Source organism: Carcharhinus amblyrhynchos, unplaced genomic scaffold (genome assembly GCF_965287045.1).
Source record: "Carcharhinus amblyrhynchos unplaced genomic scaffold, sCarAmb.v2.hapA chromosome_326, whole genome shotgun sequence".
Lineage (NCBI taxonomy): Eukaryota > Metazoa > Chordata > Chondrichthyes > Carcharhiniformes > Carcharhinidae > Carcharhinus > Carcharhinus amblyrhynchos.
Window position 1 is genome coordinate 158,048 of NW_027650066.1, and position 25,949 is coordinate 183,996.

A 25,949-nucleotide genomic window follows, 5' to 3' on the forward strand; every position below is an offset into this window, starting at 1 on the left:
ACTCCTCTTCCCATTCCAACATTCCCTTTTCCATCTTTTTATCCCTGGAGGACTTCTGTAATCAACATCCTCAAATCTAACGGCAGAGTTGGCTCAGCGTGGGCCGGATGATGCAGCGATGGTGACGGGGATCCCAGGGTGAGGGTTTGTGCCGAGTCATTGGCTCGCAGAACTACCTGGTGTCCAGCTGGGGGCAGCACAGACTGGGAGTGGAGGCTGGACCTTTCTGGAAGCGTCTCAGAGGATATTCGACCAAGGGGTGCAGTACCTTTCTCGCTCTGAACCTTCTAAGGAAGGTTTAGCAATGTTGAGCATTCCTTGATTTGATGGATTGTTAATTTGATTTTTAAATGGGGCTAAAATGCTGTCTGCATTTTAAAGGCTTCTGAGTTTGGGTCCAAGACCCAACATTTGCCTTCCAGCTGCTGCTGACAGCACTGCCTTTGAAATTATAAAACCAGCAAAAAGTGGAATGTCAATAAGACGGAGTTTTGTTTAATGACTGGAGAGGGAAGGAGGGAACGTGTGTAGCTAAGAGCCTCTCCCAGATACAGGATTCATTAATTACGGAGCCAGGACCCAGTGTGGGACAGTGTCGGGGGCTCAGTGCAAACATCAGGGAGCAGAATCCCTGTACTGGAGCAGGAGACTGATCGATCACCCAGAGCCCGCTTCCCCACAACCCCATTCACCCAGCCCCAGCCCCCACATCCAGCTCCCAGCACTCTCTCACTCAGCCCCCACACCCAGCCCCCCCAGCTCTCTCACCCAGCCCCCCCACCCCTCTCATCCAGCCCCCCCAGCTCTCTCACCCAGCCCCCCCCAGCTCTCTCACCCAGCCCCCCCAGCTCTCTCACCCAGCCCCCCCCAGCTCTCTCACCCAGCCCCCCCCCAGCTCTCTCACCCAGCCCCCCCCAGCTCTCTCACCCAGCCCCCCCCAGCTCTCTCACCCAGCCACCCCCAGCTCTCTCACCCAGCCCCCCCCACCCCTCTCACCCAGCCCCCCCCCACCCCTCTCACCCAGCCCCCCCCAGCTCTCTCACCCAGCCCCCCCCACCCCTCTCATCCAGCCCCCCCCAGCTCTCTCACCCAGCCCCCCCCCACCCCTCTCACCCAGCCCCCCCCACCCCTCTCACCCAGCCCCCCCCACACCTCTCACCCAGCCCCCCCCACACCTCTCACCCAGCCCCCGCCCCCTCAGCCAGCTCTAACATTTAAATCTGTTACTCCAACAGCACCAGCTTCCTCTAAAAGTGAGTCTAATTTTCTTTGCTAGTTTCATCTGAAGCCAATGGCAGCAATGGGAAAGGTTTGTAAACTTTACCTCATTTCAAAACACCAGTGTATTCGATGGATTGGCCGTGGGAAAGGTGTGGGGTTATGGGGATAGGTGAAGGATAGGCTGTGGCTAAGGTATGCTGTCAGAGAGTCAGTGCAGGCTCGATGGGCTGAATGGCCTGTGTGTACTGTAGGGATTCCATGTTAAGATTTAATTTTGATCACATTCTGGCGCTCACAAGTTCCACAATAATTATAATCCTGTAATTATTCCCACCTTTCATTCCAGGTCCATTCCTCACAAAGCAGGAAGCAAATTCTGTTGTGAAAAGGTCCAGGAGATCGGTCCGTGAATACTACGAAAGGTCATTCCCTCGCTCTGTCTACACTGGCTCTGTCCTCCCTCGCTCGCTCGCTCTGTCCTCCCTCCCTCGCTCGCTCGCTCTGTCCTCCCTCCCTCGCTCGCTCTGTCCTCCCTCCCTCGCTCGCTCTGTCCTCCCTCCCTCGCTCGCTCTGTCCTCCCTCCCTCGCTCGCTCTGTCCTCCCTCGCTCGCTCGCTCTGTCCTCCCTCGCTCGCTCGCTCTGTCCTCCCTCCCTCGCTCGCTCGCTCTGTCCTCCCTCCCTCCCTCGCTCGCTCTGTCCTCCCTCCCTCGCTCGCTCGCTCTGTCCTCCCTCCCTCGCTCGCTCGCTCTGTCCTCCCTCCCTCGCTCGCTCTGTCCTCCCTCCCTCGCTCGCTCGCTCTGTCCTCCCTCCCTCGCTCGCTCGCTCTGTCCTCCCTCCCTCGCTCGCTCGCTCTGTCCTCCCTCCCTCGCTCGCTCTGTCCTCCCTCCCTCGCTCGCTCTGTCCTCCCTCCCTCGCTCGCTCTGTCCTCCCTCCCTCCCTCGCTCTGTCCTCCCTCCCTCCCTCGCTCGCTCTGTCCTCCCTCCCTCCCTCGCTCGCTCTGTCCTCCCTCCCTCCCTCGCTCGCTCTGTCCTCCCTCCCTCCCTCGCTCGCTCTGTCCTCCCTCCCTCCCTCGCTCGCTCTGTCCTCCCTCCCTCCCTCGCTCGCTCTGTCCTCCCTCCCTCCCTCGCTCGCTCCTCCCTCCCTCCCTCGCTCGCTCTGTCCTCCCTCCCTCCCTCGCTCGCTCTGTCCTCCCTCCCTCCCTCGCTCTGTCCTCCCTCCCTCGCTCTGTCCTCCCTCCCTCCCTCGCTCGCTCTGTCCTCCCTCCCTCCCTCGCTCTGTCCTCCCTCCCTCCCTCGCTCGCTCGCTCTGTCCTCCCTCCCTCGCTCTGTCCTCCCTCCCTCCCTCGCTCGCTCTGTCCTCCCTCCCTCCCTCGCTCTGTCCTCCCTCCCTCCCTCGCTCGCTCGCTCTGTCCTCCCTCCCTCCCTCGCTGGCTCTCAGTTTGTTCACAATGTTGTGTCTTTACTGCTTTGTGCTCAAGGCTCCTCTCTGACAAAACTCAAACTTCTTTCACTAAATATTCCTTCCGTTTTGCTCCATTCTTAAAGTTAAAAGTCAATTTGCAGAGCTGTTAAAAAACAGCCAATGTCTAAAATATTAGCTAGTGAGTGGGTTACCAATGAAGGTGTGCGGCATGGTGGCACAGTGGTTAGCGCTGTTGCCTCACGGCGCCAGGAACCTGGGTTCGATTCCAGCCTCAGGTCACTATCTGTGTGGAGTCTGCACGTTCTCCCCATGTCTGCATGGGTTACCTCCGGGTGCTCCGGTTTCTTCCAAAGATGTGCAGGTCTGGTGGATTGGCCATATTAAATTGTCCCTTCATATCCCTAGATGTGTAGTTTAGAGGGATTAGCAGAGTAAATGTGCAAGGTTAGGGTGGGGATTGGGCCTCAGTTGGATACTCTTTCAGAGAGTCAGTATAGCCTTGATGTGCCGAATGGCCCCTTCTGCCCTGTAGAGATTCTATGATGTGAGTTGAGCTCCTGTACACAGTGGAGATGGAGACTCCTGCTTCCCCCAGTGTACCGTTCCAATGGCTGCCCCTGCCATGCTGCTGGTCAGTGTGTGGGTAAGGACATGATCCAAGGCTTTCCTTGGATACTGGGAGCTTTGTGGAACGCTTACTTTGGCTTTGTCTCAGGGAACGCTGCCCTGCTCACCTCGAGAATGTCTCTGATCACATCCCAAAAACGTGCGGCCTAAGTGTCTTGCGTCGAGCTTGTTTATTGGCCGTGCCAGGTTGCTGTTGGCAGCGGGAGTCAGTGAGATCAGAATGGTTTGGGCACTGCCTCTGAAAACACAATACTGTACCCTCTCTGCTTTGGCTCAAACCCTGAATGTTACAGTCAACGTCTAAAACACACACAGCTCATATCCATACCGTAATGCCATACCTGAGAGAGATTCTCACCACCTTCCACTTACTAGGCTGAATAATTTGTTGTCCAGTGTTTTGGAGATACAGCATTCAGGAGTAGTGACTAGAGGTGAAAAAGTTGCAGGCACTCCCCTGCACCCCCCCCCCCCCCCAAAACACCCCAATCCTCGCATTCACCCACCCATGCTCACACCCGCCCCGGAAGCTGTCCTTCCGTCTCTGGGAAATTCTCAGGCTAATTTGAGGAACAGGGATGGGGATAGCATGGGGGACTCAGACTGATTGGTTCACTCTACAGAGAGCCAGCATGGAGTCACTGGGCAGGGCCTTGTTCTCTGCCATGGTGACTCTGACATTCTCCCAGTTTACCAGCATCGGGGAGACTGTAGCTCTAATTCACCAACAGGTCATTTTCCTAAACTTGTTGAATGTTCTTGAAGGACAAGGTTAGCAGGAGAGGGGTTCGAACTCAACAACTTCTGAAACTGAGACAGAAACGTTCTGCCCGGAACAGCACCACAGACCTTCTGAGTATTTACTTATGAAAATACTCCATTATCCGTTCAACTCTTTCCCCTAGCTGGACTCAGACCAGGCTGAGAGACAGGAAACAAGTTAATCTCTAAGATCTGAGTTCATATTCACTCTGTCAGCCTCTCCAAAGCAGAATCTGGCTCTCAGAGAACTAAACCTGCAGCCTTCATTTTAATTTGCAAACCGAAGTGTAACATAGCTCTGATTTAATCTGTTTTAATTCTAGGCACCGTGAATTTTATTACAAGACACCTTATGAAAAACGTATGGAGATATGTGAGTCCTACTATCCCTGTGACTACCTGGCGAACAGAATTGGATTCCAAAATGCCTACGTACGATACTTTGGATATTATTAATAATAATAATCTCTCGGACTGTAAGCACCATTAACATCACAGACCCTTACACCGCACAAAATTGGACAAAGTGAATCAGACTGCGACACTGGCAATGTTGGTCAAAAACTTGGAATGTTTCTGTGGAGTGTTTTAATTTAGTTCTGCTGGTTGTAACTTAGCTCATTTGAACCTCAATGTGCCCTAGAACAGAGGCAAACATAGAAATAGAAGCAAGAGCAGGCCATTTGGCCCTTCGAGCCCATTCCACCATTCATTATCATGGCTGATCATCCAACTCAATAACCTGATCCCAGCTTCCCTCCCCCACATATCCTTCAAGCTTCGTCCTTCCATGAAGATCCCACCACATAACTCCATTAATTCTCCCTATCTGAAACGCGTTTAATTCTCTCTAAAAACCCCTCATACTGTCCATTCCTGCTAACTTATTCCCCAATCAGTTCCACAGATTTACTCCCCATTATTAGCTCACGTCACCCGGAATTTGAGGCATTCTGCATGAACCTGGTTCTCTGAGACCTCTCCAGGTTCTCCACGTGGTGGATTTTATTCCCCAAATCCCGTTGCCCTGTGCAACTGTAATGTTTATTAAAATGCTGCTAGTTTCTCTAACAGATGGAGAGAATGGAAATGTTAGGCTCACGGTTCTGGTCAGGCTTACCTCATTGTTCATTGTCACCTTTCCTCTGATCCCGCAACAGCTCCTCCCCCTCCAGGGATCTGGATTCAAATCCAGTCAAAGATATCTCAGGCTGCCACTCCAGGTCCATGTGAAATGACTTTGGCCGGTCTGAGCTTAGCAACTCACAGGAATGGACTTCTGATACTGTCCCAACATTGGCACCAGCTCTCCAGGGACACAGGGTGGTCTATATCTTAGTAGACGTGTTTCTGAAAATGGAACTGACACGTTATTAGAGGAGGAGGAGAGGCAGCTTCCATCGGGTCCCTGACCCACTGATTCTCAATACCAACACTGGATATTCAAAATGGAAAAGATTCTCTACCCTGTTAAAACATCCTTCACATCAAAATATCATTCTTCCCGTAAACCCCAACATTTAAAAACAAATGGCAAAAATCTCCAGCCCACCGACTAGAAACAGAGCTGGTTCTAGATACCGGAGGAGGAATTGAATGAGGTATCATTCTGTATAAATCGACCCTAAGGGGCAAAAAAAGATTTAAAGCAAAGTGAGTGCTTTGAGGGGCAGCCTGTTTGAGTCACTGTGGATATATTGTGTGCGGTGTAACAGTCTGGGCAGTGTGCTGGTTCCCAGTTAATGACAGCATGGAGGGGAAGGGGGGGGGGGGTGCTGTGATTGACCCCCATTATCACACCTTCCCTCTCAAATCCCTTTAGCTACCTTATTAAAGAAAATAAACTCATCAACCACTGTTACAATTGCAGCCAAAAGACCTTCACATATGCAATTAATCTGTGCAATATTATCATACCAACACAAACATTAATGCAATAACATTACATAGGCTGAAATCCAGACTAGTCCTTACAGCCAGTGTGATTTGTCAGTGATGGAATCAGCTGGGTCTCTGTCACACTGTCCCACCATATCTCTCTCATCAATATTAATGTTTACTTTTGTCGAAAGGCACAAATGTATTATAATTTAAACAACTAAAGAGACTTGATTCCTCCGCTCCCCATGTCTGAATATCGACGGTACAGCTGTATCAGAGCTGATATTTGTTTGGAGTTTGTGAATTGATTTCTTGGAACGTTGCTGTCAATTGTCTCCATGTTGTGGAAAGGAACGGAATTGTTGGACAAGAAGACTCGTGCTGCCACGGACCTTAAACCACTTTTGTCCCAGTTTAATGAAATTGAGTGAAGTTTCAGAACCTTTTCTCCCCAGTTAAAAATCCAAGATCCAGGACAGCAAACAGATTAACATTCCCGAGCCTTTACCTTTGGAAAAGGAGCTGCATGTATTATCGGGATTATCGCTGTCGTCAAAACCCAAAGGACAGATTCCCATCATAAAGGGTGCAGCAATTTGGGGAGCAAATCACTGAACTTGGGGGAAAATGTTGAATAAAATGTCCTGCATTCTGGAGATGTTCCAACAACATGGAGGAGTGAGACAGTCTCAGTTAAATGATTAGCTGTCTGGGGACAGGGTGAGGGAGCCCAGTGTTGGGGGAGGTATACGGTGTCTTTAGTTAAAATCTTTCACACGATGCCAAGACTGCTTTGTGCACCTGCTGAACACACTGTCCTGTTAATTGCAAATTATTTTCTTATTTTTGAAGTTAAAATCCTCTAGTTTCTGATGTCTGTATATGACAATAATAATAAAAATGAAACATAATCGACTAATTTGTGGGTGGTTTGTTTCAGTGGCTGAGTGTGTTTGGTGTGGCCATCGATAAGTTTCGACTCAGTTCCCACCAAAATCACCTTCACAGAGAGCCAGTGTCGCCTCGCGTAACTCTGCACCCAACCCATTCCGAGCCCCCTTTGCCCGCCATCCTAAACCCCCCCACCCTGAACCCTCCCAACTCCCCACCCTGAACCCCACGAACACCCCATCCTGAACCCCCCCCACCTCCCCACCCTGAACCCCCCCCCACCTCCCCACCCTGAACCCCCAACCCCACCTCCCCACCCTGAACCCCCAACCCCACCTCCCCACCCTGAACCCCCAACCCCACCACTCTGAACCCCCTAACTCCCCATTCTGAACACCCTCAACCCAGCATGGTTTCATCAAATGGAAATCATATTTAACCAATTTACCAGAGTTCTTTAAAGGTGTAACGAATTGTGGATAAAGGGGAACCTGTGGATGTACTGTACCTGGATTTCAGGAAGCATTTGATAAGGTGCCACATCACAGGTTATCACAAAAAATAAGAAGCTCATGGTATAGGGTAAACATATTAACATGGATGAAGATTGGCTGGCAGAGAACAGAGAGTAGGCATAAATGGGTCTTTAATTGGCACGGTGATGAGTGAAGTCCCACAGCAGCCTGTGCTGAGGCACTGTCAACCTTTCACAACTTATAGCAGTGACTTAGATGAGGAGTGAAGACACAGTAACTAAATTTACAGCCAACACAGATTCGTAGGAAAGTATCTTGTGAAGGAGACGTGGGGTTTACAGATGGATGTAGACAGACTGAGGGGGTGAAAATCTGGAGTGTAATGTGATGAATTGCTGACTTGGGGGGACGGGGGGGAGAGGTAGAGGGATTGAAAATGTAAGATTCAACAGGACAGGGACTGAGACCTTTCTGCTGGTTGGGGATCTGAGCCACAGGGATAAGGGGATATCATTTTAGACGGGGATGAAACAATTACAAACAGAAACAAGCCGTTTGGACTCACTCCCCCTGCCAGTGTAAGTCTCTTCCCATCCCTCTACCTCCCCCTCCCCCATCAGTCAGCTCTCATACTTCTAAACTCCAGAGAATACAGACCCAATTCACTCACTGCAGGATAATGCAGATGGGCTGCTCAGGTGGGCAGTGAATCTCACGCTGAGATGATTCATTTTGAAAGGACAAGATGACAATGAACGGTAGGATGCTGGGAAGTAGAGAGGAATTGTGGGGTCCAAAGATTCCTGAAGGCTGCAGGACAGGTTGATGTGATTGCACTGGAGAGGGGGGTGGAGGAGATTTGCCAGGGTGCTGCCTGGACTGCAGTGTTTCAGCGATGGAGAGAGACTGGGGCTGTCTTCCTAAGTGCTGGAAAATGGGATTAGAATGGATAGGTGCTTGTGGCCAGCACTGACATGATGGGCCAAAGGGCTTCTTTCTGTGCTGTAAAACTCTATGACTAGAAGAACAATCTTCTCGTTCCAGGGACCAATCTGGATCCACAGCAAGAGGGTAGAACATCTAGCCCAGCTCATTCAGTGTTTGGGTCAATCCAGCCAACAGCTCCCACAGTCAACTGCCCCAATCTCAGCCCTTTAGCAAGGGCCTCACTCACGCTTTGGCCTTGGCCATTCACCACCCCCCACCCAAGCATTTCACTGGGTGATTAGGAATGGCCAATGGAGCTCAGGACCTGAAGAGATGGGAGATTCAGAAACTCTGTTGTAGAAAAGGCAGTGTTGAGGGAGTGGGGAGAGGGATGAGTCAGCTGGAGGGGTTTGCAGAGATAGGGAGGGGAACAGTCAGAGCGGGGTCTGTAAACAAGAGAACAGGCACTCTCCAGGATAACTTACAGACATCAGCTTTCGTGAGCTATTTAGTTTGGATAAATATTGAATTTGGCACATCCCAGGACCATTGGAAACATTCATGGCAAGAAAGAACTTGATGCGTTTATTTGAAGAGAATGTTAAACCTCGGACAGAGTTTGGAATATTTCTCAAATGATACTTTGCAGGTTGAGAATTTGCTCCAAATAGTAACACAGTTTTGCTGCTATTTATCACAGGAAACGGAGATGGATAAAGGGAACAACGCGTGTTACTGGATAAATGGGCAAAACATCATTGCAAAAAGACACATCCTTATCAGCTAAATCTGTATCACATTCTTTATCATAGATATCTGAGCAAGTGCATCAAACTGATGGAATTCAGCTGTGGGCTAGTATATAAAATATAAATATCCGATCCAATCTGAAAAGGAATTTAACAGCCTGTGTCCCTTAACGTCGCCTTTTTCTCGCTTTGCCTCCGATTACTTTCTGCCGAATACCCAGTGACTGTTCAGTGTCATCAATGTCCTCATGACCCCGTTTCTTCTTGTCCCCTTGCTCTCTCAGCTCCTGTTGGAAGTACAGATGTTCAGTGTTACAGCAAACACTCTGTCCCCAAGAGCCACACCTGTCACACACCTTAATGCTGCTTTTAACATTCAGAAGCTCCAGCCAGACTGTCTACAAGCCAAGGATAAACTGGCCACATGTGGCATCACTTCCTGTTCAGGCCCACAGTGGAACACAGCATCCCACCCCCCACCCCCCTCCCCGAATTCGCTCCTGTGGAACAGGTTGTACCAATCCTGCCCCCTCCACTGGCACGTACGCTGCACACCCAAATCCACACACATACATTCACAAACACACACGCGCCCACATACATTCACAAACACACACGCGCCCACATACATTCACAAACACACACGCGCCCACATACATTCACAAACACACACGCGCCCACATACATTCACAAACACACACGCGCCCACGTACATGCACAAACACACACGCGCCCACGTACATGCACAACACACGCGCCCACGTACATGCACAAACACACACGCGCCCACGTACATGCACAAACACACACGCGCCCACATACATTCACAAACACACACGCGCCCACATACATTCACAAACACACACGCGCCCACATACATTCACAAACACACACGCGCCCACATACATGCACAAACACACACGCGCCCACATACATGCACAAACACACACGCGCCCACGTACATGCACAAACACACACGCGCCCACGTACATGCACAAACACACACGCGCCCACATACATGCACAAACACACACGCGCCCACATACATTCACAAACACACACGCGCCCACATACATTCACAAACACACACGCGCCCACATACATTCACAAACACACACGCGCCCACATACATTCACAAACACACACGCGCCCACATACATGCACAAACACACACGCGCCCACATACATGCACAAACACACACGCGCCCACGTACATGCACAAACACACGCGCCCACGTACATGCACAAACACACACGCGCCCACATACATGCACAAACACACACGCGCCCACATACATTCACAAACACACACGCGCCCACATACATTCACAAACACACACGCGCCCACATACATTCACAAACACACACGCGCCCACATACATTCACAAACACACACGCGCCCACATACATTCACAAACACACACGCGCCCACATACATTCACAAACACACACGCGCCCACATACATTCACAAATACACACGCGCCCACATACATTCACAAACACACACGCGCCCACATACATTCACAAACACACACGCGCCCACATACATTCACAAACACACACGCGCCCACATACATTCACAAACACACACGCGCCCACATACATTCACAAACACACACGCGCCCACATACATTCACAAACACACACGCGCCCACATACATTCACAAACACACACGCGCCCACATACATTCACAAACACACACGCGCCCACATACAAACAAAGATCTTGGTAGAAAAGGAAGATTTAAGAATTCAGCAAAGATTTAAAAAATAAGAATTGGATAAAATAAAGTGCCAAATAGAATAAGGGTGCATCAGTCTGAAGGTGATTTTGATATGTAAATTAGCATAGGTATACACTTATTTCGCTGCTGCTAAATGACTGCGGGATTGGGGGGGGGGGGGGGGGGGGCGGTGGTGGTGGTGGGGGGAGCTGAACAATGACAAACAGAAACAGGTTTTAGAATATAAGGAGAGGTGAGTTCAAACAGGAGTGAGAAGAATAGAATTTACATCTAACAGCTAAAAGCCTGGTCTAGGTGTTATCCAGAAAAAGCCATATATCCAAAGCAAGATTAACCGGAGGCAGCAGGAGGGGGGGGGAGAGAGACAAGCTGGACAATCCCAGAAATCACAGAAAACCAGTTTAAAAGCTGCTGGTTTTTAGATTCCTCGGAGAACATCTCTACCGAATGGAGGAAAGACTCTCCAAAAGATAACTGGTGGGTAGCTATCAGCTAGTTTTAACTCTGAGTTACACCGTGGAGCTGCTGTTCCGTTAGAGTTCAGGAACATAGATAATTGAGAATAGGGTCAATTTCATGATATATACCGCATGGTAACCATTATTGTCGTTAAGGGTACTGCTGCTTGTATAGTATTCTTTGTGTGTTTCTTTTAACTTAATATTGTTTTATGATTGATTACAATGTGACTGGATCTTTCCTCACTGGTTTCCATATCTTTCCTCACATCATAACAAAATGAAAACATACACACACCACCAAGAAACAGTACACACACACACACACACGATTACATGCACACATGTACAAGCACATGTATACGCACATGTACACACACACATGCATACACAAATAGACTTCACATTACGAAAAGCTTGTGTTGTGCCTTGTAATGTTCAACCTGTGCAGAAGAGAATGTTTTGACAATAGCATGTGTCGCGCTGGAAATAGGAAAATGGTGTTGTTGAAACTGCAATAAGGTTAACAGTCTACTCAAAACAAGGTTTTACTTTCTTGGCCACAACAATTCTAATCATTGGCTGAAAAATGATGTAACATTCCTGATTTGGCCAGGGGTTAGTGTGATCTGTAATCGGCTAATGTCTCCATTCAGGAGGAATTCACCAGCAGAATTTCAGCCAGGATGCCAAATGGACAGAGCCAGATTACATAATGGATTCAGTGTGTGCACCGTGTCCCAGAATGAACCATCCCAGTGTACGGAAAACCTAGCAAACCGCTGGAAAGGCAGCAACAGCATGGCAGCTGGAGATTCATCCGTGTGGGTCAGTCAGGGGTGCTGCAACTGGGGAACGATGCAGAATTATTGCTGCTCTTGTAAAGTTCAAATCAAAGCCGGACTGGTGTCTGGCCCAGTGCAACTGATGTAAGCTGGCGGGAGTTCCACATTTCTGTTTTTTTGGAAGTGGGGCTGGAGTCGAGGCTCCCGGGTTACAGAAAAACAACAATTTCACAAACTGTCGCGGTGGCTGGAAATTTTCCACCAGCGTTTGAACAAAGTGCTGTTGTTTGCCAGCGATTGGTCACGCTGCAGAGAATCTATTCTCTGATTCTGAGTGCTGTGGAAGGTGCTCCGCAGACACTAACTGCTCCAAGATATCTCGCCGACGGGAATATTGGCAGGCAAGGTCAGTGTCTGCTCACCATCCAGCTCAGTGCCCAATCCTGATACAAGCAGCAGTGATTGGGGAGAGGGTGCTTGGCTGACCCTGCCTCTCCCCATTCCCTCGATCCATCCATCCACAGACCAGAGTCCCTGAAATCAAGATGAACTAACGGCACAGATGCCAGGGAATCGAACACGGCCCTGGGCTGTGTGCTCGTTACCAGGGAAGGAAGGACAAGAAATATTTTCCATCCTTTAGTGAAAATGTCTGAGTTGTTACAAACCCATCTCAGGTTACTGTGATTCACTTGGAACGACCAACTCTGTGAACTTACAGTACAGAGCAGGGTTTAAATACAATGATTCAGACACTCACAGGCCAAATCTGTTACGCCGCGTCCCAAAGCAGATCCCCTAAACACATGTTGGTGGGATTATACGGACCTCCTAACCGTCCTGAGTAACAGAGACCCCGACACGACACAATGTAGTTACATTGCTGGGCTGAGAGCAGTCTTGCCGGTGTATTTAAGATATCCGGGTGCCGGGGATCTGTGCACTGATATATTTTCACCATACAGCAACACCCTTTCTAGGGCAGACAGGTGGCGGATATAAATCAGCAAAGAAAAAATAAGATTCCAGCAGATAAAAACTACAGGCACACATATACGCACATGCACACACAAGCACTCATACATGCATGTATGTACACAGGCAGGTACATGTACATGTGCCCGCATAAATTGAGTTCACATTATGAGAAGTTCCACCTCAAACCTGAGCGTTTTAAGCAGAGGTGGTTAGATTCTTGGTAAGCAATGTTGGGGGGACAATGGGTTATTGGGGGACAGACACCTTGCTCTGCGGATAGGATGGTCAACGAAGCTGCTAATATTCAGATGAAGCCGTGGAGAAAATGAAATAGATCCTTGGTTTTGGGAAATGAATGTGGATCTTACATGAGGAGTTTGGGCTGAGGCTCTGCACAGTGTTTGGTAACAATTATACAAAGGACACAAAAGCAATGGAGGAGATGCAGCACGGGTTGAGATGTTACTCAGGTTTGGAGTTAACATCGTAAAGAGAGATTTAAGACGTTTGGGTTTGAGATGATTAAGGGATTGAGACTGGGACAGGGAGTTACAATAACAATGGAACCCCTCCCTCAATATTACACTTCCTAGCGACGACTCAGTGCAGGATTGGAATGGGAAGCCCACATACCATCCGAGCAAATCGCTGGGCTTCCGTCACTCGTTCCATCAGCAGCATCACCTCCTCTTCCTGCGTGGGGAATTCCGGAAGTTTCTTCCCAATCAGGTGCTCAATCCTCTGGAAGAGTTCCACATCGTACCTGAGAATTTTAAAAACACAGGTGGTTAGATTCCTGGTAAGCAATGGGGGGGGGGACCCGTGGGGATTCTTGGTAAGCGATTGGGGGGCAGGGGGAAATTCCTGGTAAGCAGTGGCACAGGAGCTGGGGGAGGGGGGGGGGAAACAACGGGCTGTTGCGGGTAGGCAGGATGCAGATTCTAGATTTCTATCAGTCGGGATTTTATTAGATGTTGAAGCAGACTCGAGGGGCTGAATGGCCTGCTCCTGGTTCCCATGTTGTGTGCAGCTGGTGACGATACGAGCTCTTTAGCCACTGGAGATGTCAGACCATGCAGCAGAGAACCAATTTCACCAACAACTTACTGGCAACTTTCCCACAGGAACAGAATAGGAATTGTCAGCCATTTGGCCCATCCATCCTGTCCCAAAATTCAACAACGTCGTAGCAGATACTCTGTCCCAATCCATACCCGCTTTCTTTAACTCTCTGAGTGTCCATAAACCTATCAACCTCAGTCTTCAATACACTCAATGACGGAGTATCCACAGCCCTCGGAGACTGAGAATTCCAAGGTGCTGAGTGAAGAAACATCTCACCCCAGTTCTACATGGCTGACCCCCTTCTTCTGAGAATGAGCATCTTGTAAATCCCCCCAGCCGTGGGGGGGGGGGAGCAGGGTGTGCATTTTCTCAGCTATTTACCCTGTCCAATCCTGCAGGAATTCGATACGTTTCAGTGAGATTACCTCTTGCTTTTCTAAACTCTAAACAGTCTCCACAAACCCTCCTCATAGGACAATCATCTCCTTCCAGTTATCAATCCAGGGAATCTCGGCTGCCCTCCCTCGAGGGCAGTGATATCCCCCCTTGGGTAAGGGAACCAAAACTGTACAGTGCTCCAGGCGAGGCCTCACAAACACCAATAAATATTGGAAGACATTTTTACTCCAATCCCTTTCGCAACATTCATTCACCTCCCGACTTGCTGGTTGTCCCAGCACACTAACTTCCCGGGAATCATGGACGAAGAAATGTTTCTTTCTCCTGTTCAAGTCTTTCCTCTCCTCCTCTCAGACCCTCCTGCACCTCAGGGAAATAAACTCTTTGACCAACTTTCGGTCACCTGTATTTCTTCAGAAGGAACTCTTCAAAACGCAGCTAATGAAAATGTAACAAAACTTACTCCAACTTATAAATCAAAGCAAGAGATAATAAAGAAACTTCATTACTCCAAACTTGGGGCCTCGTCCTGGGCCACTCCAAGCTCCCCACAATTCTACATAGTTCCTTATTTATAGTGAATCAGCTGACTATTGCATCACTCTGTGATTGGTTCCATGGTTTACTGGGTCAGCTGACCTTTACATCTTGTTCCCATTGGTCACATTACGCTCAGACTCCTCTCCTGCTACTCCTTCCCACAGTAAACAGGTACCAGCTGCACCCACTGCAGAGCATTCAGGAACAGGAAGCCCAGGGGCACAGGACAAGGTGGGTGTTGTGGGTAAGAGGCAGGCGGGTAGCCGTGGCTATAGTTTGGAGATTGGGTGTGAATTGGCTGAAAAGAGGTGGTGATGGCCGAGTGGTATTATCACTAGACTATTAATCCAGAAGCTCAGCTCATGTTCTGGGGACCCGGGTTCGAATCCCACTACGGCAGATAGTGGTATTCGAATTCTATTAAAAAATCTGGAATTAAGAATCTACTGATGACCCTGAAACCATTGTTGGAAAAACCCATCTGGTTCACTAATGTCCTTGAGGGAAGGAAATCTGCCGTCCTTACCCGGTCTGGCCTACATGTGACTCCAGAGCCACAGCAATGTGGGTGACTCTCAACTGCCCTCCAAGGGTAACTAGGGATGGGGAATAAATGCTGGTCCAGCCAGCAACACCCATGTCCCAGGAATGAATAAAATAAATTACCCCTTGTTCCAAACTCTGGCTGGAATGTTACCACCGTTCAAACCACTAAAACCCCCTACCCTTCTGGGGACCATATCCCTCTATTCCCATCCTATTCATGTCCTTGTCAAGACACCCCTTAAAAGTCACTACCGTATCTGCTTCCACTCCCTCCCCAGCAGTGAGTTCCAGGCACCCACTACTCTCTGCGTAAAAAATCTGCTTCGTACATCTCCTTTAAACCTTGCCCCTCGCACCTTAAACCCGTGCCCCCGAGTAATTGACTCTTCCACCCTGGGAAAAAGCTTCTGACTATCCACTCTGTCCGTGCCCCTCAATCCTGTAGACTTCTATCAGGTCGCCCCTCACCCTTCGTCTATTCCTGTATCTATCACTCGCCTCTTGAATGTTGCTATTGTACCTGCTTCTCCCACCTCCTCTGGCAGTGCATTCCAGGCACTCACCACCTTCTGCATTAAAAAAACTTGCCTCTCACATCTCCTTTAAACTCTCCCCCTTTTATCCTTAACCCACATCCCCTAATCATTGATATTTCTACCCTGGGAAAAGGACTCTGACTGTCCATTCTATCCGTGCCTCGACTAATTTTGTAAATTCTGTCAGTTCACTCCTCAGCTTCATTTCCAGGGTGTCAGATTTCAATTAAACTGCTGACTCCCGAGAGACCTGGTGTCTGAAGGGAGCTGAACTACTTCCTGCTTTGTCTCTTTTTGCTCTCAGAGTGTCAGGGTGAAATGACCCTGTGAAATGAGCTCACTCACTCAGGGAGCTGCTGTCTTCCTCCCCAAGTTACCAAGACCCAGAGGTCTGAAATGGCACTCTGCTCCCGCTCACACACTGTTGGTTGTAGTTCCTTCCACAGAAGCAGCACCTCAGCTTGCCGGAGCTGAGGCTGGATGAATTACAGACACGTTCTGTCCAACCCGTTTGTTTGCTTGTTTATTGCACACTTCACTCTGTCAGGTCTGCTCTCGGGTCAAAGGGAGATCAGAGCGGGAACAGCAGCGAGGCTGAGGTTCCAGACATTCGGCCCCAGTTGACAGACGTCTGGAACTCAGATACCGAGGAACAGGGACAGCATCACTCGGATTATGCTGCATGTAATCAGCTCAATGCTATTCACCAGATCTCTCCCCAGCTGCAGAACTGCCTCAGCTGGGACTAACGAGGGAGGGCGGGACCGAGGGAGGGCGGGACCGAGGGAGGGCGGGACCGAGGGGGGGGGCGGGACCGAGGGGGGGGCGGGACCGAGGGGGGGGCGGGACCGAGGGGGGGCGGGACCGAGGGGGGGCGGGACCGAGGGGGGGGCGGGACCGAGGGGGGGCGGGACCGAGGGAGGGCGGGACCGAGGGAGATGCCATTTGTCAGTGAGACGTTAACCAAGTCTGCCTCTCAAGTGGCTTTAAAGATCATTTAAGGAGCAGCAGGAATCGCCCTGGTGTCTGGGATGATATTCTTCTCACTGTGCTGTTAGGAAGGGAGTCCCTTCACAATTTGAAACTGTAACATTCCTCAACATCCTTCTACAGTTTCTAATTAACCCAACACGCTGCAAAGCTTTGTGAGTTTGTGTGAGATTCAGAGCCTGGATTCCAGCTGCTGTGTTCAGGGACTCAGAGCTCCCTCCGACAGGCTGGTTAGCTCAGATACAGGAGACTGCCTCCCAGGGTTCAGGAATCACCCAGCCAGCACAACGCGACATCCGGAGAGACAGACAGGCCACACTCAAGGTACAAAATGGGACTGACCCCTTTCCCCTCCTCCAAACATACTAGAGGGTCCCCTCTGCCAAACCCTCTCATAAAGCACTTCATTCAGAGTGAGTGGGAGACTGAGAAGCAGAACTCACTGGGTGACGAAGGTGATGGACTTTCCTGATCGTCCAGCTCTGGCCGTGCGCCCCACTCGATGGATGTAATCCTGGGGGGGTGTAAACACGGAACAACATTAACACAGAGCAGGCATGACCCCAACAGCCCCCGCGTGACCCCATGCCCCAACACTAATTACTTACCCAACACATCAATCAAGAGCTTGAGAACACTGCGGGGACACATGGGCAGGGGGGTACACTGCCAGGACAGCGGAGAGGGGGGTACACTGCGGGGGGTACACTGCCAGGACAGCGGAGAGGGGGGTACACTGCGGGGGGTACACTGCCAGGACAGCGGAGAGGGGGGTACACTGCGGGGGGTACACTGCCAGGACAGCGGAGAGGGGGGTACACTGCGGGGGGTACACTGCCAGGACAGTGGGGAGGGGGGTACACTGCGGGGGGTACACTGCCAGGACAGTGGGGAGGGGGGTACACTGCGGGGGGTACACTGCATGGACAGCGGAGAGGGGGGTACACTGCGGGGGGTACACTGCATGGACAGCGGAGAGGGGGGTACACTGCGGGGGGTACACTGCATGGACAGCGGAGAGGGGGGTACACTGCGGGGGGTACACTGCCAGGACAGTGGGGAGGGGGGTACACTGCGGGGGGTACACTGCATGGACAGTGGGGAGGGGGGTACACTGCAGGGACCGTGAAGCTGCACTGTGATTGGTAGCAGCAGCACCCATTGCCCTCTGACCCCTGAGTGCTCTGGCTCTGAGTGACAGTAACCTCAACACTGCAGCTGGTCCCAATTCAACCTTAGCCCAGTGTCTAATTGGCACAGTGGCATTATCACTGGACCAGTAACCCAGAGAGCCAGAGTAACGCTCCGGGGACCTGAGCTCAAATCCCACCACGGCAGATGGTGAAATCTCAATTCAACAAAAAAAGTATCTGGAATTAAGAATTTACTGATGACCGTGAAACCATTGTCGGAAAAATCCATCCGTTCACTCATGTCCTTTAGGGAAGGAAATCTGCCATCCTTACCCGGTCTGGCCTACATGTGACTCCAGAGCCACAGCAATGTGGTTAACTTGGAAATGCCCCTCTGGAAAGGGGGGCAGTTAGGGATGGGCAATAAATAGCAGCCCAGCCAGTGACACCCACATCCCCTGAGTGAGTAAGCGGAGCAAGAATTTCTAGCTGGTATTTCTCTCCAGGTTACATGACCGTCACGAACCTCCTGTCCCACGAGCTGGGATCAGTATTTCCCTGACACTGATCCTCTGGGAGTCGAGTAACGCTGGTTACAGCTTCGGGGGAGAAGTGCACACAGCCCACAGATAAGATACTGCCTTTGTTATCGAGAGCCAAGCCTTACCTTAGAATGTGTGGGAATGTCGAAGTTTATAACCACATCCACGTGGGGAATATCAAGCCCGCGACTCGCTACGTCCGTGGCCAGTAAGATCGACCGTGACTTAGCCTTGAACTTATTCAAAGTTCCCAATCGTTTTTGCTGCAATTTAAAATATAAAATAAAACAACAGCCAGTTTATGTTCCAGGACAAAGTGTCGCTGTGGAAAGGAGATCAGCCTACCTGGCTCATCTGCCCGTGTAACGGGACAGCAGTGAAGCCCAGGTTACGCAGGAGCAGTGCCGTGCGCTGTGTGTTATAACACGTGCTGCAGAAGATGATGAAGGAATTTCCAGCTAGCTCGTTGAGAATGGAAACCAAGTAACAATCCTGGAAAAGAGAAACTTGCAGATAAACTCAATCAGCAGGTGAAGGAATTTGCAAACAGTCCTGCAATGTGTCATTACTCAGATATTCCTCGTGTAGGGCACTCACTCCACCAACAAAACTCCATCCTGTGGGCACAATATCCCTGCCCATTGCATGTTGGTACGTCAACATTTTCCACGTCACGGTGTAGTTACAGCACTGGCCACGAGGTGGCGCTCTAGAGCAAGTTCTGAAATTTCTCTCAATTTCATTTTGCGTCAATAAAATTCTTACATTGGCCAAGTGGGGGACTATGGGAAATACGCAAATAGTCTTTAAAAACTGGCTCAGATACAATCGTAAAAACATCTGCACTCGAACAAGTTGGAAGAAAAGGGGATTTGTATTTAAAGGAAGTTTTGTACCATCAGGATATCTGCCAGACTGAGTTTCGATTTCAGGTCTCATGACATTCCTTCTTCATAGGATAGAATAAAATCCCTACAGTACAGGAGGCTGCCATTCGGCCCATCGAGTCTGCACCAACCACAATCCCAGCCAGACCCTAACCCCATGCAGTTACCCCAGCTAATCCCCCTGACACTAAGGGATAATTTAACATGGCCAATCCACCTAACCCGCACATCTTTGGAGTGTGGGAAGAAAGTGGAGCACCCGGAGGAAACTCACGCAGACTCCACACAGACAGTGACCCAAGCCTGAACTGAACCTGGGTCCCTGGCACTGTGAGGCAGCAGTGCTAACCACTGTGCCCCCGTGCCACCCTTTACAGGCCATTAACATTTAACGAGAGATTAGAAATCCCCCGTTATCTATAGAAGGAAAAGCACAAGAATCAAACAAGGCAAATACTTAATGATGTTACACTAAAAACACACAACCATTTATACTTTCAGACGCCAGTAAGTACTCTCACAACGCCAGGTTAAAGTCCAACAGGTTTATTTGGTAGCACGAGCTTTCACAGTGCAGTGCTTCGAAAGCTCGTGCTACCAAATAAACCTGTTGGACTTTAACCTGGTGTTATGAGACTTCTTACTGTGTCTATCCCAGTCCAACAACGGCATCTGTACATCAAGACTTTCAGACTGAAATCCTCAACTGAACCTTCCCCTTTCCACTTTAACCTCGCCCCCATCCCCAGCAGGATGTCTTTGGTTTGGTCCGAGAAGGAACCTTCAACAGCCTAAGAAGTGCCACAGCCCTCAGGAATTCACTACGATTCTCTTCATTGCTCTTCCTCTACTCTGAGATGTGAGCTTCATTTGGGTCCTTCCACTAAACTCCAGCTCAGTGAGTCTCCATCGCGCTTTAGGCACCTCGAGATTGTGGACCCTCCAGCTTCTTGCTTACTGCGCCCCCTGGACCCCAACACCAATTTCTAACCGCCCTTTTTGTTTCTGGCCTCCAGCTGCATCTCCACACTTGGCAGGCTCTTTCACACGCTCCTGACCTCAGGGCTCCCTCTCGACAACTTGGCTGCTTTCAGCTCCAATCCCAAAGACCTTCTGGAAACCTCCCAGAGGCAAATGCCCCACATTCCAAACAAGGCTGCACCCGGAATCACTCTCTCTACGGCAAGAGGTCAGTTGAAGTGGTCAACAAACATTTACCTTAATTAATCTTATAATTTAAAACTTCAAAGACAAACTTCTTGGGCCTGTGGACTAGGTGAATAATTCAAATTTAGAATGAATGGCAGCCAATTCTCCTCAAGCTGACTGTTCGCAGCTCTTCAGCTAAGCGATGGTCACTCTTATTAAAATATTAGTTCTCTGGAAGCTAATCCTGTGACCACACGTGGACCCCCTCTGATACGGAAATACCTTGGACACCTTTCACTCAGATACCTTTCACTTAAAAATGCAATTAAGTTTTAAGTTAGTTTATTAGCGTCAGAAGTAAGGCTTACATTAACATTGCAATGAAGTTACTGTGAAAATCCCCTGGTTGTCACACTCCAGTGCCTGTTCGGGTACACTGAGGGAGAGTTTAGCACGGCCAATGCACCCTAACCAGCACATCTTTCAGAGTGTGGGAGGAAACCAGGGCATCTGGAGGAAACCCACGCAGACACGGGGAGAACATGCAGATTCCACGCAGACAGTGACCCAAGCCAGGAATCAAACCCAGGTCCCTGGCACTGTGAGGCAGCAGTGCTAACCACAGTGCCACTGAATTCTCCCAAAACCAAGATAAACAAGAGATATATTTATATAAAGAGTTTAATCTCTGGTATATGAATACAAACTGCCAAATTAGGTGACTGTACCAGCCTGAAAAATGGTACCTGAGGTTCCAAAGAAAGACAGGTTTAAGGAGACAGGATAAGGAGTTTCGATCATTCAGGGAATCAATGTTCCCAGGATACCTTGAACTTGGACGGGATGAATACATAATACTGCAGCAATTTCTCCACTGTCTGGTACTTGGTTGAGACGGCGCATTTCACCGGATCCTTTAGTGCCGCTCGCTGCAGCTTCTGGACCTGAGGGAAAGAACCGGAAAGATGTGAACTCAGCACAAAGCAACTTCCAGGGTGGGGGCATGAACCTGGGTGTGGCCTGTCGCTCCCACGGGAACAGCAGCTCCCAAATTTCCCAGCCTAGCTCAGCATTGGCTCAAACACTGAGGAACTCTCGTCCCTCACTTCCAGGGTCTTTCACACCGCAGCCTGGAGATTAGGGAAGGTGCCCTGTATCCCCCTGCCCTCTACCCCACTGCCCCCTGTGCCCACACTGTAATATTAACGTCTAGATCTGGGCTGGATGCAGCAGTGATTTATTTTGTCAATCTTTGGGGAGGGAAAACCAGACCCCCAGTATCAGGGAGCCGGGGGTGGGGGTGGGTTGTTACTGGGCAGTATTTGGGTGGGGGGGGTAAGAATCTCGGTTAGATTATTAAACACTGTGTCATTAGGAGACCGAGAGCAGCACACTCAGCGCAGCTCACACACTGAACCTGCAGCTTGCTGGCCTCAACACAGAGAAACCCCCGGTCACACAGGGAACCATTCCCCTCTCCCCCCCCACCGGGGTCACACCAGGACCCCCCACACCCCCACCAGAAAACCCCTCTCCCCTTCACACCAGGAAATTCAACCCCCCCCCCCCCGCCCCCGTCATGCTGATTCTGAAGTTTGGGGAAATGTGGAAAAGTTTCTGGGCAAACCTTCTTGGTCATCGTGGCAGAAAACAGGAAGGTGCTACGATCTTTCGGAATCACCTTCAGAATCTTATCAACCTGCAGAATAGAACACAGAATAACCAGAATCAGCTATTAGAGTGGGGGAACCGGACCCCCGCCCCGGTGTCGGCCAGAGGGACCCCCCCAGAGTGGGGTAGTGCATGGAGATGGAGAATTCAAACACATGACGAGATTATTGCCTCTGCCTCAAGGCTGTTCCCTGGGCAATGGCACCATCTGGTGGCTGTACCACAAATGGCAGTTTCATTCACTGTCACCGAAATCTCTGATGTGGAGATGCCGGTGTTGGACTGGGGTAAACACGGCAAGAAGTCTCACAACACCACGTCCAACAGGTTTCTTTGGCAGCACAAGCCACGAGCTTTCGGGGCGCTGCTCGTTCGTCAGGTAAGTAGAAGAACGCTACTCCCACTCACCTGACAAAGGAGCAGTGCTCTGAAAGCTAGTTTGCTGCCGAATAAACCTGTTGGACTGTAACCTGGTGTTGTGAGACTTCTTACCGAAATCTCTGAGCAGAGGTGAACGCTGCAAGTCGGACTTCTCCTGTTTTCACCCTCATTTCTATTCAGCCATTCTGGCCTTGGGGATGTCCCAAAGTGCCTCACAGCCAATCAGGTCATTGCTCAACTGTAGTCACTGGAGGAAATGTGTCAGTTTACACAGGCAGATCCCATAAGCAACAAAGCTTCGCAACAGCTGAGTGTGACTTTGAGATGTTTGCTGCAGAATAAACATTATCCACTGGGGAAGAGAGACAGCGAATCCCCCCAGCACATCAGTACAGTTTGGGGGTCCCGGGGAGGGTGGGCTGATACCTGGGACAGCATTAACCTCCTCCTCTGTCACCAGCTAGCTGCCCTGTCGGGGTGGACTCCTGTCTCCCATCAAAATAAAACACAAGAAACCTCGACATCGCGGGTACCTCAGTCTCGAAATCCATATTGAGAATTCTGTCAGCTTCATCCATCACCAGGAATTTGAGCGCGCGCAGGTTAAACCCCTTTGTGTTCTGCAGGTGATCGATCAGCCGGCCCGGGGTTGCTGGCAAAGAGAGAACAACAGTGACAGCCTGTCCACAGATAACCAGGATAAAGCAGTTACTAACCTCCCTGATAACCAGGATACCCTGTCCACTAACCTCCTTAAAAACAGGTTAACCTGTCATAGAACACTACAGCACAAACAGGCCCTTCGGCCCACGAGCTGCGCCGATCACATCAACACCTACCAATCCATAGACCTATCTATAACCCCCAATCCCATTAAATCCCATATACTCATCCAGAAGTCTTTTAAAAGGCCCCAGCGAGTTCGCCTCCACCACCACTGACGGCAGCCGATTCCATTCACTCACCACCCTCTGAGTGAAAAACTTACCCCTAACATCACTTCTGTACTTTCCTCCCCGCACCTTAAATCTGTGTCCTCTCGTAGCGACCATTTCAACCCGGGGAAATAGCCTCTGAGAGTCCACTCTATCTATTCCTCTCAACATTTTATAAACTTCTATCAGGTCGCCTCTCAACCTTCGTCTCTCCAGGGAGAAGAGTCCCAGCTCCCTCAACCTATCTTCATAAGGCATGCCTCCCAATCCAGGCAACATCCTTGTAAATCTCCTCTGTACCCTTTCAATAGCTTCTACGTCCTTCCTATAGTGAGGTGACCAGAACTGCGCACAGTACTCCAAGTGAGGCCTGACAAGGGTCTTATAAAGTTGCAGCATTACCTCCCAATCCCTAAACTCAATCCCTCGATTAATGAAGGCCAGTACACCATTCGCCTTCTTGACCACATCCTCCACCTGCGAGGCCGATTTAAGAGTCCTGTGGACCCGGACCCCAAGATCCTTCTGCTCTTCAGCACTACTAAGACTCCTGCCCTTGATAGTGTACTCGTTCATCCCATTGGTCCTGCCAAAATGGACGACTACATATTTATCCGCGTTGAAGTCCATCTGCCACTTCTCCGTCCAGTCCTGCATACTATTTATGTTCTGCTGCAACTTCTGACATCCTTCCAGCCCATCCACAACACCACCGACATTTGTTTCATCAGCGAACTTACTAACCCATCCTTCCACTTCCTCATCTAGGTCATTTATGAAAATGACAAAATGAGGGACTGGAGCAGAGGGCAGGGATTTCGGTTCCTAGATCATTGGGACCTCTTTAGGGGCAGGTGTGACCTGTACAGTAAAGACGGGTGGCACTTAAATCCCAGGGGGACTAATATCTTGGTGGGAAGACTGGCTAAGGCTACTGGGGGGACTTTAAACTAGCCTCTCTTCAGTGCTCCCACGGAACAATGAGCCACCGACCACTCAGATAACCAGGTTAACCTGTCCACTAACCACTCCAATAACCAGGAAAACCTGTGCACTAACCTCCCAGATTATCAGGTTAACCTGTTCACTATCCTTCAGAGTGACCAGCACTGTAAGGAGCTTGGCCTGTGTTTCTGCTCAGGGTCCAGTGATTCTTGTGGAAAAGCAGAAGCCTGGACACTGAATGAGGAAAGTTCAGGCCTCAGCAAAACCCCACCACTGCCCCCTCCCGGCCTCCTCCGCCTCCTGGCCCCCACCACCCCCCTGTCCCCATTCACTCCCCACCCCACCCAATATGGGCATCACTAACTGCGCCAATATTTACTGCGAATCCCGAAGTTCTCAGAACGACCCTTCGTTCTGGACTCCCCCACCACTGGGAACATGCTGGTCTTCCTTCCAGGGGAATGGAATATACAAGCTGGGAATTGTACAGGAGATCGGAGAGATCACAGCAAGAGTATTGTGCACAGGTTTGGTCTCTTTATCTAAGGATGGACGCAGTTGGAATCAGTTTGGAGAGGGTTCAACTCGACTGGTAGCTGGTGGTGGTGGTGGTCGTGGGGGGGGCGGGTGGCGTAATCCTACGAGGGGAGGTTGAGTAGGCTGGGCCTGTACTCATTAGCGTTTAGAAGAACGAGAGGTGACCTTATTACAGGGGATTGGACACAGTGGATGCTAAAAGGATGTTTCTTGCGGTGGGGGAATTGAGCAGCAGAGGACTTAGAGTAAAAGTAAAGAGTTTCTCATTGAAGATGAGATGAGAAGAAGAGTTTTCCGTGGTTTGTTACTGTCTGGAATCAGAACAATAACTGTTTTTCAGGCTGGGCTAACCGGCTCCTAGATTGACTAGAGTTATCGGGGATAAAGAGGAAAGTGGACAACCAAAGCAGACATGAGATTAGCAACTGGCGGAGCAGGCTCGGGAAGGGGCCAAATGGCCTCCTCATGACACACACACGAGTGGGCACTTTTACAAAGGATCCAATTGCATGAGAGTGACCCCCAACCTCTGAGAAACAACCTAACCACAGCAAAACCCTCAGGTGTAATTCAAACACCAAGAACAACATTTCACAGACAGGTTACACGTGTGGAACATAAAGAACCAGGTCTTTAATTCTCTAGTCACAACCTACCCTCAGCTGCACTCACCATTCCAATCCATCTCATTGAAGGACTCAAATATTGCACAGATTTGCAGTTTGCACACCGTGACACAGACTGAACAGAAAGTTCTCCCACATAACCTG

General features: G+C 50.0%; 1 protein-coding gene across 1 annotated transcript; it reads right to left on the reverse strand.

Moving 5' to 3' along the window:
- Positions 1 to 8,771: 8,771 nt before the first annotated feature.
- On the reverse strand, positions 8,772 to 23,414 carry ddx47 (DEAD (Asp-Glu-Ala-Asp) box polypeptide 47; the record flags this gene model as incomplete). Its single annotated transcript, XM_080183537.1, has 8 exons — positions 8,772 to 9,243; positions 13,557 to 13,686; positions 17,443 to 17,513; positions 18,800 to 18,937; positions 19,020 to 19,166; positions 21,538 to 21,654; positions 22,338 to 22,409; positions 23,296 to 23,414. Coding segments are annotated over 8 exons (914 nt in total), but the record flags the coding sequence as incomplete, so codon positions are not given.
- Between the last annotated feature and the right edge of the window lie 2,535 nt (positions 23,415 to 25,949).